Genomic DNA, 13,631 nt, shown 5'->3' with positions numbered 1-13,631 from the left:
AAGGGGAAAAACATAAAAGAATCCAAAACCTATTTGATTTATCACTTAATCAAAAATTAGAAACAATTGACATTACAAAATATTTCCTTAGGAAAGATTCCATGCCTCATCAAAAATGACAAGACCATCAAATCCTGTTCCACACCACTGCACAAGCTGTTGAAGACGAGAACGACCCTTCTCTGATGATGCTATGAGGCTATTGTATGTCAAGAAAATAACTCCCTCCCTGACCCCAACAGACTTCGAATCAAGCTTAGAATAAGGCAGTTTGTTCAAAGCATGCACTGGATAGATGAAAAAAAAAGAAAAAGATACTTAAATGCATAATAATGTTTTTCTTCCAATTGTAAGCATGCACAGTACAGGTGAAAAAAAATTCCTTTGTGGAGCCTACAATAAATAAAAGCGTTAAAAGTAAATTACAAAAGAACACTTCCCAAAGGAAGATGGTAAATCATCTGAAATACATTAGGCAATATTATAATTTCTTCATCTATAGACTTGTAATACATAGGAAACTAAAGGGGTATATAGGAACAAATTGACATGCTAATTTCACTTTTCCTCAACAAGGGCCACAAAGTCAGAAGAGTATAACTGATTCTGAGATTTTATTTTTTTTGGCTTTCTTTTTGGAAATTAAATTCACTCAAAATGTTGGGTGATTTATCCTTTTTTTCTCTTGGCTGCTTCTCTGACAGCCCTCCTTGCATTGTGACTTGTGTCATGATCATGTCACTAATAACGTGATTAGATTCAATCACAACTTAATGACATGGCTGTCATCTAATCACAGCTTAATGACGTGATCCTCATACTGACTAAGCCTTAACAGATATTTTTCCGTTTGTGGCCTAAATCCATATATATTCCTCTTTATGTCTTAAAAAAAATTCAAAACAGAATTCTCAGTTCATCTCACCTCTCCTTCTCTCCTAATTCCTAAAGCATCATTAAAGGCATTTTTACTTAGAAATTAGGTTACAACTTAGTTTTAATAATTTCAACTCTGCTACAGAAAGCTCGTGACTTTTTCCTTCAATAGCTACTATGAGATGTTATCAAAATTATAATTTTCAACGTAAGTACTAATTTTACATGCAGAAAGTTATCCATACCTTTTTTAAAACTATCATAAATTAAGTTTACCATAATGTTCAAAACAAGTCATACTTCAGGGCCTTGGGTCTTTCACAATAATACGAGTCCCTAGGAATAGCTAACTTACATTCTCAGTCCCTATCAATAATTTCCCCAAAATAAAATGACCCAAGTTTAAATTTACCAATAGTATCTGCATGCACTAACAACTATACCTTCAATGCAAGTTGCACCAACATCATCCAAGTCTCTTCTGGCATCAAACTTCAAGTCAGAACCAACAGAAATCCACCTGTGTAAGATCATTGGAAACATGGCAAAATATCAAACTACCGAACTCATGCTATATAGCCCAATATCATATCAAAATAAATTTCAAAAAAAAAAAAAAAAAGTAAATGTGCATTATGGAGGAAGGGTAGATGAATCTGCATCCCTAGGAGCTACTGTTTATCACAACACACACACACCAAAAAAATAATCAAACAAACATGAAAAACCGCATATGGAGACTGTCATGGTGTGACCAAAACTTACAGTGCTTTTCTCCTTCCATGGTTCCAGTTCTCCCATATTAGCCCTGCAATTGTTCGACCCTTACCAACACCAGCTCCATCCCCAATAAAGAATCCTGCCCTAGCACTGTTGGGTAAGTGCTGTAGATGTCTCTGTCATAGAAAACAACGTCATACACATGAAATCCAATATAACATTAGTTATTATCAATTATGTCAACAAAGGAACCTGACAAGCATAGACCAATGTCTCAATTTGTAAGCATGACAAGGCCTTTGAACTTTCCAAATCTTCTTTGATCTTTGGATCATAGGTAGGCTCAGGAGGCTGCACTGCAGACAAAGATGATGTTTCCACAACAGGGTCTGGGTGTGAAGGTCCAATAGATACTTTTGGTGGCCGCTGCATCATACAAATTCTAATACAGTGAAACGCATGTCCACAACTTGAAATAACAAACACAGTTAATTTGGCTAGGAAAAACTTCTAGCATATACTACTCTCGAAAGAAAAGTTTTAGAACTCACATAATCCATAAAGGTTTCTCCAACCAGGCCACCTTCATCTTCATCACGCTCCACTTCAACAGCTAACTAAAATATTTAGATGGGCAAAACAAAAGTATGAATGTGACCAGAACAGTAAAATATTCAAGCAACAGTTCTCAAATGAACATAAGTTGAAACTATAAGCCCGTGTATTGCTGGACTATGAAAGGCAATACCCAGAAAAGGGGAAATGGAAAATAAAACAGCCATATTTTGAGGTTCAAAATAATCAACACATAAAAGAATTGAGAAAACTAACCCAACATATGAGTCTCCAGTGACTGACTCCTTAACATTAATTAATTAAAAAATAAATAAATGAAAAAGAAACCCAGTGAACTTTTTACTGGAAGAAATGCTCCAAACTTCAAATAAACAAAGAACAAAAGTTTTCATCTTGCTGATGACTTCATACTCCTTGTAATCGTCAATGATTTACTGCTTTGCAAAAGTCACAGGTGATTTCCCAGCAACTCTCAAGGCAGAAACAGATGATGAGTACTTTCCAAACTCTTGCAGCAAGAAAGTACTACTATGTATTAATCCTACTGAGCATCGTTCACCGAACAAAATCACAGCCTTAGAAGGAATTTCGGCCTTCCAAGTCATATGATAGGTATTGAAAATGGAAGGGTTCCAGATTGAAAGTTGAAAAATTCAAAAGTGTCTTGGGTCCATATATGTAGATAAGGAGAAATGAAAACACAAAAAGGGGGTCACAACCATCTACATAGAACAGAAATAACGCCACATCTCTTCCGTACAAAATGCCCACAATTTTTTTGAGAAAGGAAGCTAACAATTTGAATTCAGTAGTTTTTTCAGGGATGTTGGCCCTTCCCTACTAAAACCACAATATCTCAGCATTTGGTCTCCAGGCAATGACAAAGAACAGAAGATTATACTCGGATAGCAGAGAAAGACTAAAAGGGATGGTTCTCTGATAACATGAATTCTGTTGGAACCTGCTCCTCAAATGCTCGGCTAGGCATCAATACAATACCTACTTTCCCCCCAAAATGATAAAATTCCACGCATATGATTGACCAAAGATATCTGTGAAACTAGAAGAACAACCGAAGGACAAAATTGGCACCCCGACAAGATGAGTCAATATCCCCATATTCTGTATCTACTCCGTCCAAGTAAAGCTAGTTCAGTAGCATCCTTCACTTATTAATGCTACTCCTTGTGAGTTACCTTCTGTAACTAACAATAAATGCTACTCCTACGCAATTAAGCCAGAATTAACCACTCTGCTCAGCACAAGATTCCACGGTTACCCAAATTAATTTTTCCCGGCTAAATAGCAACATAATTTTCGTTCACTAATTCATAAAATTGAAAGTCGATCAAAGTAGTTTTGCCAAGCCAGCAACATTAGAGCATTAAGAGTAATAGAATGGAACCAGACCTCGTTGACTTCTTCTGGAGGAGGCCCAGAAGGGAAGAACTGCTTGACCTTAGAGATATCAACGGCGAGGTCAACCCCACATTGCGGGCAAGCGAACCTTGCGAGGCCAGGAGGGACATTGAGGATAGCCTTGCAGCTAGCACAAGGAAGCTGGATCTTAGAGGGATCAATGCCGTGTGCCGGCACGTGAGACTGCTGCGACGACGGAAGAGGCAAGGGTGAGTAATGAGACGGTTTCTGGTGGGCCCTACCCATAAGCTCCGGGGGAAGCATCTGCGGCATTCGACAGGTTGGGCAAGCGAACTCCGTCAGCCCCGGCGCCACCGTCAGGATCATACGGCAACCAGCACAGCGCACTTGGACACCTTGTCCGACATGGGACGACGGCGGGGCCAACGGCGGCGGAGGCACCGATGGCTGAGTCATTGTGGGGAAGTTTGAGGGAATCAGTGAGATAGCCCCGAAGGTAGAGCCTCTCGTTGGAATTTGGGTGGGAAATTTTGGGGGTTCGGAGAAGAGGAAACGTTCTAAGAGGCTATTGTCGGAGTGATTTTGGTTTGTTTGGCGGGCAAGGACTTCCACACACACTCTGTCTCGCGCTCCTCACTCCCCTCTCCCTTCTCTTCCCTTCTGAATTCTCAATTTCTGATCGTTTTTTGTTTCTGGTGAAATGAAAAGCCCAAATGACCTTCCCAAACTAAGCCTGAGCCGAGCGGAACCTATTTTGCGTTTTTGGGCCTTTCTCTTTCTGGCTTCCCATCTGGGATATGTCGGCGTGATCAACGGTCTAATTATGAATGTAGCCTACAAGGGTCGGGTCCGACTGGTTGATAAGGGGAAGGCAAAGCGCCGCGTACCCGCCAGGTCCTGGGCTCGATACCTGCGAGGCACCCTGGGATTAGTCTGGCACGTTGTGCTGGGATACCCTGAGGCAGCGATCACATCCTACTCAAAAAAAAAAAAAAAAATGTAGTTGCACCCTTTTCCCTTATAATCTAAATTAATTTAATTTATCAGGAAAAAAAAATATGGTTTAATTTAAAAAACTCGTATTTACTATCTGACAGTATTTTAAATAAAAAAATTTGAACACCTATGCTTAGCAACAAAAAAATATAATTTAATTTAATTATCTAAATATAATCCCTTCAACAGCATAAATATATAACCCATGTGTCCATATGTAATAAAATCTAGCTAAAAATTTTTTATCATTATTCTCCATGCTTAGAGAGATTAATTTTTTATATTGATGGAACATGCCCATGGTATAGCCGAAAATATTAGTTCGAACATGTTTTATTATAATTCATAATTTTATAAGGGAAATATGGACGCCTTAGTTTTACCCCATGATAACACTGTCTCCCAATCCACCTCACTGATTTCAATTTCTCAAGTTTCAATCACTTAAATAACGGATCTTTGCACTTTCAAAAAAACTAATATCTCAAATATATGGATTAATATATGAAATGGCTTAGACTTAAAAAAAAAACTGAGTTGTATGATATCGAGTTAAAATTTAAATACTGAGTTATAATCAAATTATCAAATTAAAATTATAGAAACAATGTAATTAATTTTTTTTAATTGGTAAATAAAAGTTTTCATAATCCACGCATCAGACTGGATTCCCTGCTGGCATAGCATAACAGGTATTATGCGCTAGACAATACAGTTTAACAAAAGAATTAAATAAATTAATGACATTTGATTAAATTTTACCCCGTTAGTTTTTATTTATAACATTATTATGATCATAATTATAGTTATAGTTCTTTCGGAGAATTAGAGGATATATAATTCTTATATGAGCAAAAAATCATATAATTTACTTAGCGTTATACTACTTCCGATCCTAAATATAAGAACTAGTTGACTGATTTGAGTAAATTAAATAAATAAGTTAAGTTAATTATTTGTAATAAATAGGTATTATTTTTTCTAAAATATCCTTACTAATCAAGTATATTGGTTAGAACTATTATCATTAAATAACTACCTTAAGAAAAAAATATATAAAAGAAAAAATGAATTGGGATTTTATATTTAGTTAAAAGTTAGATTTGAGTTGACCTGCTTAGGTCGAGGTAGGGGTGTTCATAGTCGGCCCGTCCTGAAATTTTATGGAACAGGACAAACCGAAACGGCACAAAAATAAAAGCGGGACACGGGATGAGGTCGTCTCGTCCCGATATGTATATTTTTTTTAAAATATTTTATATTATATTTATTATGGGTTATATTTAGAAGGCCCATAGTATTTCCAAAAGGCCCATAACATTTTTATAAGGCCCACAGTGTTTTTTATAAGGCCCATAGCTTTTTTTTAAAGGCCCAGAGCATTTTTTTAAAAAAAAGTACTGGGACGTCCCGGTCCCGTCCCATCCTGGTCGAGACTGGAACAATATGGGACAAGACGAGACACAGGACAAATTTCTTGTCCTGTTACTATTCATCGGGACGGGACCAGGACAGGCCCATCCCATCCTGTGAACAGCCCTAAGTCGAGCCGCGCATCGAAAATCCACGCGGAAACATTTCAGAGACTCGACGTCTGAAGTTATGTCACTCATGATCAGACTTTTTTGGGTTTTCATTTTGATCAATTTATTTACAATGGTTATAATTCAAAATAAGTTGGTGGTTGAGCCATTTAAGATCGCTTGTATACTATTTTATATTTACAGTCTTAATTAACGTGTTTTTCATTTCCAATTTTTTCCATGTGACTGTCATATTTTGAACTTTAAGAGAAGAGGCGAGACATGCTGGGAGAGGAACGCTTGGAAGCACCGAACGCTTGGATCAATAAGATGGGAGGTTGTTTGAACCTGAAAATGTAGCATTATAGGTGGTAGAGCTGTCACCCCCTAAAAATGTTCTCTCTCTTCTTCTTTTTTTCTTTTGGTTTGGTTAGGCATAACAAGTACCCTTTAAAAATACAATCGGACACTTTATACGGGTATTTCTCTTAATGAGAATTTTAATATTGGTTTATCATATTATGAAAAAATAATCATTCTTATTAGACTCAACTTTCATTGTTTTTTCCAGAAAGGTTCTCATATAAAATAAATATAAATGAGTATAGGCTTGTAGAATTTTTTTTTTAATACAAAATAATTTATGTGAGTTGAATCCCGAGACTCACAAGGCCAGCATATGCCTCTGAACTCAAAAAATACATTTACAAAAATACTTACAAGGACTCATAAAATTCTTAAAAAACAGGCGACTGAACTAGTTAAAATATGCGTGGAATGGGTCTTTTTGACCAACTCCTGCAACATTGGAAGAGTGGAGTAGGTGAAATGGGACCACAAAATGTTAATATCTAGATGCTTGACAAGGCCCACTTATCGTCCCCTAATCCTCTTTTGTCAATTATTGTTGGCATTTTTTTTCATATCGATATATAAAATAAATCTAAATTAGTCCATGCTCATAGAATTCTTTTTTTTATATAAAAAAATTGCTGTGAGTTGGATCCTGAGGCTCACTCGAGTCAAAACATGTTTCTAGGTCTAAAAAGCATTTACAAAAATACTTAAACTCATAAAATTCTTTAAAAAAAAAGGCGAGTGAACTAGTTAGAAAAAAATGCGTGGAATGAATCCTTTCGGCTCATTCCTGTAACATTGGAAGAGAGTAGGTGAAATGGGCCCACAAAATGTTAATACCGAGTTGCTAGACAAAGGCCCACTTATTGTCCCCTAATCCTCTTTTGTCAATTATTGTTGCCATTTTTCTTTTCATATCGACATACCTTCTCTGATTTTTAAGAGCTGATTATTAGTTAAATTTAATCATAAATATGACAAAAAAATTTATTTTATTTTTCATATTTATTATTTTTTAAATTAATTTATTTAACTTATAAATTAAACATATGGTCTAATATTATATAAAGATAATTTAAGAAGATCATATTTCATTTATTATAAATAGTTAATTTATTTGACTTTCTTAGTTTATTCAAATTAAATAAGGAGCTTGTATCTGAGGGATCCAGAGAAATGGGTATCTAGGTATTATTAAGTCATATTTGGATATTCAATTAAAGTTGTGAAGATAATTTAGATTTGCAGGGATTGACAGAAACTTTCCATAACACACCCACAAACTTATAGATTTTACCCGCCAAGTGTGATAATTAGTCCGCCCTTATAGGGCGCAATACTTTAATCATTTACTGCGCAAGATGAATATGTTCAATAACTTCGTATGTATTAGCCAAAATGGCTATTGTTGGATTGAGAGACTTATCTATGAAAGCATTCCCAAGGACCCTGAATCTCTTACGTTGAAACTGTCCAAAATCAAGGATTTTTAACTTGTCTGAATCTGCTTAGTATTGGAAAAAACGTATTACATAAATCGAGATAAAACTCATTATACTTATTCCGTATTCTGTATTTAACAATTAAAAAACTGCTTCCTCTAAACTGTTCTAAATAGGCTTTTAATCTCTTTATACCCTTTTTTGTTGTTTCATGTTTATTACTCTTTCGGTCCTGTTTATAAGGTATTTCTAGTATGTTTCACACAAAACAAGAAAAGCTTTAAATTTTATTAATTCTCATTTAAAATTTAATAACTTTCCAACTTTATCCCTATTTAATATATATTTTATACCTGATGTAAATAAAGTTAACATAATAATAATGGGGGGCAAAATTATACATTGATATAAAAAATTTCTCTTAGTGCCTTATAAATAGGACTAAAAAAAAATCTCCTCTCTCTCTATCTTCTTGAAACTCATTTTCTTCTTGTATGTCATGAATTCCCCATACAACTAATCTTTTTTCGGTGTCTTGTATGATGGCGGGGGAGAGCATGCTCCATACCATATTATCAGATTTTGCTGTTTCTCTTTGTAATATTTCATAAACTCGCGGCTTTCGTATTTTTCAGGATTAAAGGTTACTTTTGTTTGGGAAGTAGTTGCAAAGGATTTTTTTTTTTAATGATCAGAGCGGCATTTTCCCTGTCATTATTAAGAAGACGAAACTTATGGATATTAAGAAAATTACTTAAATAATTATTTGTTACAAATTTTTGTTGGTCTCTCTAAACTATTATTTTTAATCATGCCAATTAAATTATTAGGATATGAAAAACCTTTTACAACTAATAAGAATATTTTGAGATAAAAATGAGAAACAAAATATATTAAAGTCTTATATTTATGATAAAATCTAACTTATAATTAGATCTTATATTAAGAAACGAGTATAATATGTATGTATATATATGGTGTTGAAGCGTGGGTGGGTATGCTATCATTATCAAGAAGAGAAAATGACTGGAGATGATGACTGAACTAAAATGTGGAAAAGCATTATTAAACGATAAGGAAACATGCTCACACCTTGAGAGACACACTTCAGTGAGGTCTGTAAAAAGTCAATAATATGTCCAATGCGACCGACGTAATTACTTAATTATTTAGATTAGCTTATTTTTGTAAAACGCAGTGTTTTTCTAGTGAAAATAAATAGACACTAAATGGGAAAAAGGGGACATATGCCCCTTTGAGTTTAAGGGTCTGTTTGGCTAAATGAGAGGAAGAGGAAATCTTAATGGAAGGAAGAGGAAGAGAGGATAGTGAAAGGATTTTAATATTACGTTATTTAGATTTATAAAAAAAGAGAAGAGGGAAGGAGTTGTAATATTACCTTGTTTGGTTCATGAGGGGAGAGGAGGGAAAAATATTTTAACATGAACAATTTGCTGTTATTTTATTTAAGATTATTTTTTCCAATTTTATAGAATGGTTAATAAAATAGAATTGTAAATAACATTTAATATATTGAGCAATACTTATGCCAAAATTCTAATATTCTCTAAAGCATAATATTATTAAAAAGAAGACTGAAGCAATGTTCATCCACAACTTGTACTGTATCCCATTTTTAAACGAAATATTTGGTCATGTAAAGGAAAGAGTAGCGTTTGAGACAAAAAGAAAAGAATTTAGAGTATTATATGAATGTTAAAAATAAATATAAACATAATAATCATGGTAAAATATTGTCCTTTTCCCTCTAAATCCTTCTAATTTTTTAGGGGAGGTGGAAAATTTTTTAAAATTTGCTATCTTCTCCTAGAATTTATGTGTTACTAAACAAGAAAAAAAAATCAAAATCCTTCCTCTTTCCCCCTCCTCTCATACCAAACGCATCCTAAAAGTCAATATTATTATTTTAACGGTTAATATTAGTATTTTTAATGATATGGGATAACAGTGTCACGGGTTTAAATTTTTCCTAGATAAAGTCACACCCCAACCCTTGAAAAAAGAATCACTGATCTTTGACAAGACAATCTTTAAGCTATATGGATAAGGCCCTGGCCAAGGTGACGATATGGAAGTCACGTGATCTTAAGATGATGCTGGCATGTCTTTCTAATTTTATACATGCTAAGCTTTATTCATGTCTTTCTAATATTACCTCATTGCAATTCATTTGCAAAAATTTATCTAATATTTTTTGGTTATAATTTCATTCCACTCCATCCATATCCTTTCTAATAACCACATGAGTTTACCTTTTGGCATAATGTTTGGCGTGTCCGTGGGTCAAAGGTTAAATTTCCCATGTTGTGTGATGTTGACTCATGTAATAAAAAGAATAGCAGCTCAGCTAGCTTTTACAATCTGGATGAAGTATAAGGAAGGCATCACATTACTTTTTTTTTTTTTAATTCTTAAAACGTTTGCAAGGAACTGAATTAAACATTAAGAGGATGTTTATGTGGAAACTAAACTATAATTTTAAAAATAAGTTTAAGATATATAAAGTAAATATGTGAGTGAAGTTCTATATCAACTTGCATGAAAGTGTTTCTAAAAAGCAATTTTGGAGAAAACCAAATACTTCATTGATCAAATTAAATTGATTTTACCTTCTTACCAAAAAAAAGGGTTACACCCAATGACTCGTTTTTTTATGTTGAGATATTATCCAACGATACGAATGGCGAAAAAAAAAAAGAAATAATAAACGACACAATTTAAAGTTTAGTTTTGGATAAAGTTTTAATGAATTTTTACTGTTAGGTCCCATTTTTATATATTCTTTCCCATCTTATTGATTCAACCGGTTGTGGTTTGATTAGCTCTGCTTCTAATGCCATTAAACATACTCCTCTGGTTCTATTTATAGGACAAAAAAAGAAAGTTTTTTTGTCCTGTTTATAAATCACTTTATTAAATTTTTATCATGAATATACCATATTGTCCTTTATTTATTATAATGTAAATAGTTATTTTTTTAAAAAAATATATATTAAATAGAGATAAAGTTGAAAAGTTGTTATATTTTAATGAAAAGTTAAGAAAGTTTAAAATGTTTCTTGATATATGTAAAATATGTTGAAAGTACCTTATAAATAGAATCAGATGAGTAATATACAAAAAATGTCACCCAAAGCATATGGTGATTTTTTTTTTGGGCATTTGTTTTTTTCATTATCACCGTAAAGAGAAAACAGAGTTTGGGTTCTTAAACTTTCACCCAATTTGCAATGTGACCCCCTATATTTTAATTGATATTAAACCAGTCTTTAAAACCATAATTAGTTACCTGTTTGAACTTTATAATTGATGTTGAGCATTGATTATTCGTGCTGACAAATGCAAATGCTATCCTTGTTGGCCGCAAAGAGTAGCAAATGTTATGACATAATGACATTAATTAATGTTTAATACTCCTTTTAGTCCTATATATAAACTTTAATAACCGAATTACGTATAACAAATTAACAGTTAAAATTAGTTAAAAATAATGAATTGGTCAGAAATGTATTCTTTTTTTCTAAACTTGCTGTTATTTATTAAGAGAGTAGATGAGAGAGACAGTAAATAAAAAAATGACAAAAGAGAATGTATGAGGATAATATTAATAAGAGAGATGAAGTATTAAATACAGCCAGAGCAAAATAGGTAAAAAGGTAATAAATGCTCACACAAACTAAAAAGTTAAACTTATATTTTGAACCAAACCATTTTTTAAAAGTGAAACTTATTTATAGAACCAGAGAGAGTATTATTCATTTAGTCCTTTTTATAAGATGTAAATATATAAATTACATAGTTGATTTAAATTGATTAAAATAAATGACTGTGTAAAAATGCATTTTATTTCTTGAAAAAAAAAACCCTTATTTATAGAGGGAAGGAGGGTGAATGAGAGGAAAAAAAGAGCAAATAGAATAATTAATGGAGTGAGACTAAGCAGTAAGTAATGGGGTCAAAAATGTAAAATGATAAAATAAAAAAGATTAATATAATTTTTAGTCCTTTAAATTTATACGAATTTTGGTAAAACAAAAAAATTCAAGTTTTTATTAAATCACAGGGATCAATGTCTTAGACAAAAAAAAAAGCTAGAGGAATTAGAATTTATGATTTACAACTCAAAAAACTAAAATTAAAATTAGAATAAATTTGATGGACTAAAAATTATATTAATTGTATTAAAAGTTTCAAAAAATTTATTGGTGTGTTTTATAAGTAAGAATATGTTATCTTAAAAAAAAAAATCTCATCCATAAGAGTATTAATCACATGGATTAAACCTCCAAGTATTCAAAATTTCAAGACTAGATTGATTTTGTTCAAAAAGCAGTAGCACTAATTGAACCAAATTATAAATTAGTCAGAATTAACTTCTTTCAAGCAAATTAGATGAGTTTTATTCTATAAAATACAAAAATAGTAGTATCAAGCTTGAATAGGACCCAAAAAAGAGAGAAAAAGATCTGTTTTTTTCAATACAAGAAGAAAATCTGTGTTTACATTCTATTGTCTCTCATTCTTAATATAAAAACTAACTGAGTAATTTAAATAAATTAAAAAAAAATTTAGTTAAGTTAGTTATTTGTAATAAATGTGTATTATTTTTTCTAAAATATCTTTACTAATCAATGACTACTTCCAGTCCTTAATATAAGGCTTATTTGATTTTTATTTTGGTCATAAATATAAAATCTTAATTCACTTATTTCTCATATTTATTTATTTTTTTAAGATAGTTCTTGTACTAATAATAGCTTTAGCCAATATATTTGATTGGTAATCATATTTTAGTAGAGTAAAAAAAACCAGATTGAACTAACTGGTTCAACCAGAAAACCGATCATTGGTCTGGTCTAGTTCATGGATTAAACCAGGGACCGGTTGGAAGCGGATTGAACCGATCAAACCGGTATGAACCGGTGTGAATCGGTAATGAACCGGTTTGAATAATTATATCGCTATTTGTCATATTTTTTCTCATTTAGTTTCTAATATCTCATTTATTATATATTTAAACGAATTTTAATGGTAATTTTGATATCAATAACTATTACTTTTAGTTCATAAAAAATCATAAAGATCAAAATTTTTAATATTGTTGTACTTTATTATTATTACAACAAATTATTATTGTATTTCCTTATATTTTGTTATTAGTGATTATTAGTATTGTTATATTTTGTTATTTTCAATCAAATTATATTATTTTAATATGATCGGTTTGATCCGGGTTGATCCCGATCTGACCCACTGGCCTTGAATCACCATCTCAACTAGTTTAGTGTTCGGTCTGGTTTTTTGTTCTTGTATTTTAACAAAAACAATATCTATTTATTACAAATAATTAACTTAACCAATTTTTTAATTTATTTAAATTAATCAACTAAATTTTATATTAAGAAATTGAGATTTTATATTAGTTAGAACTATCATTATTATAAAGATTATCTTAAAAGATAAATAAATATAAAAAACAAAATAAATTAATTGAAGAGAAAAGAAAAAATAAAATAAACTCTTATATTCAATACTATTAAATGGGTGGTGGTACAATTTAAATAACGCAATATGCCACCGTTTGTCCGTCAGTGTTATTTTCAACTACTTCCCCGTCTTCCCTTCCACTCGACACGCCACAAAGCTGTGTCTTTCTTATCCCGAACGCCTCATCGAGGCTTTTGGAATCTGGTTCTCTGCCTACTGATTAAGCCAATGTTAAAGAAAACACACGAATCAA

The 13,631-nt window shown here is 32.3% G+C and overlaps 1 protein-coding gene and 1 long non-coding RNA gene across 3 annotated transcripts in view; one reads left to right on the top strand and one right to left on the bottom strand.

Annotated features, from left to right (window-relative positions):
* LOC114754966 (protein FORGETTER 1) overlaps positions 1 to 4,198 on the bottom strand; it is an 18,173-nt gene extending 13,975 nt beyond the window's left edge. Inside the window, exons 1-6 of one of the 2 annotated variants that reach the window (XM_028943823.1) lie at positions 3,583 to 4,198; positions 2,148 to 2,213; positions 1,849 to 2,022; positions 1,642 to 1,772; positions 1,320 to 1,396; positions 106 to 287 (exon numbers count right to left, since the gene is read on the bottom strand). In XM_028943823.1, coding sequence (XP_028799656.1) covers positions 106 to 287; positions 1,320 to 1,396; positions 1,642 to 1,772; positions 1,849 to 2,022; positions 2,148 to 2,213; positions 3,583 to 4,008 — 1,056 coding nt within the window. In that variant the 5' untranslated portion in view covers positions 4,009 to 4,198. Of the gene's footprint in view, positions 1 to 105; positions 288 to 1,319; positions 1,397 to 1,641; positions 1,773 to 1,848; positions 2,023 to 2,147; positions 2,214 to 3,582 lie in introns of those variants that run through there. The other variant, XM_028943824.1, reaches the window with a different exon arrangement.
* The window catches only part of LOC114754974 (uncharacterized), a 17,923-nt gene extending 4,292 nt beyond the window's left edge, over positions 1 to 13,631 (top strand). Inside the window, exons 2-3 of the long non-coding RNA XR_003741271.1 lie at positions 9,534 to 9,539; positions 13,569 to 13,631. This is a non-coding gene — a long non-coding RNA (uncharacterized LOC114754974). The remainder of the gene's footprint in view (positions 1 to 9,533; positions 9,540 to 13,568) is intronic.

The sequence above is a fragment of the Neltuma alba genome, unplaced genomic scaffold (assembly GCF_004799145.2).
Source record: "Neltuma alba isolate B1F8T4 unplaced genomic scaffold, ASM479914v2 tig00010229_pilon, whole genome shotgun sequence".
Lineage (NCBI taxonomy): Eukaryota > Viridiplantae > Streptophyta > Magnoliopsida > Fabales > Fabaceae > Neltuma > Neltuma alba.
Note: the sequence above shows the minus strand (reverse complement) of the source record. Positions and strands in the feature narration are given on the sequence as shown.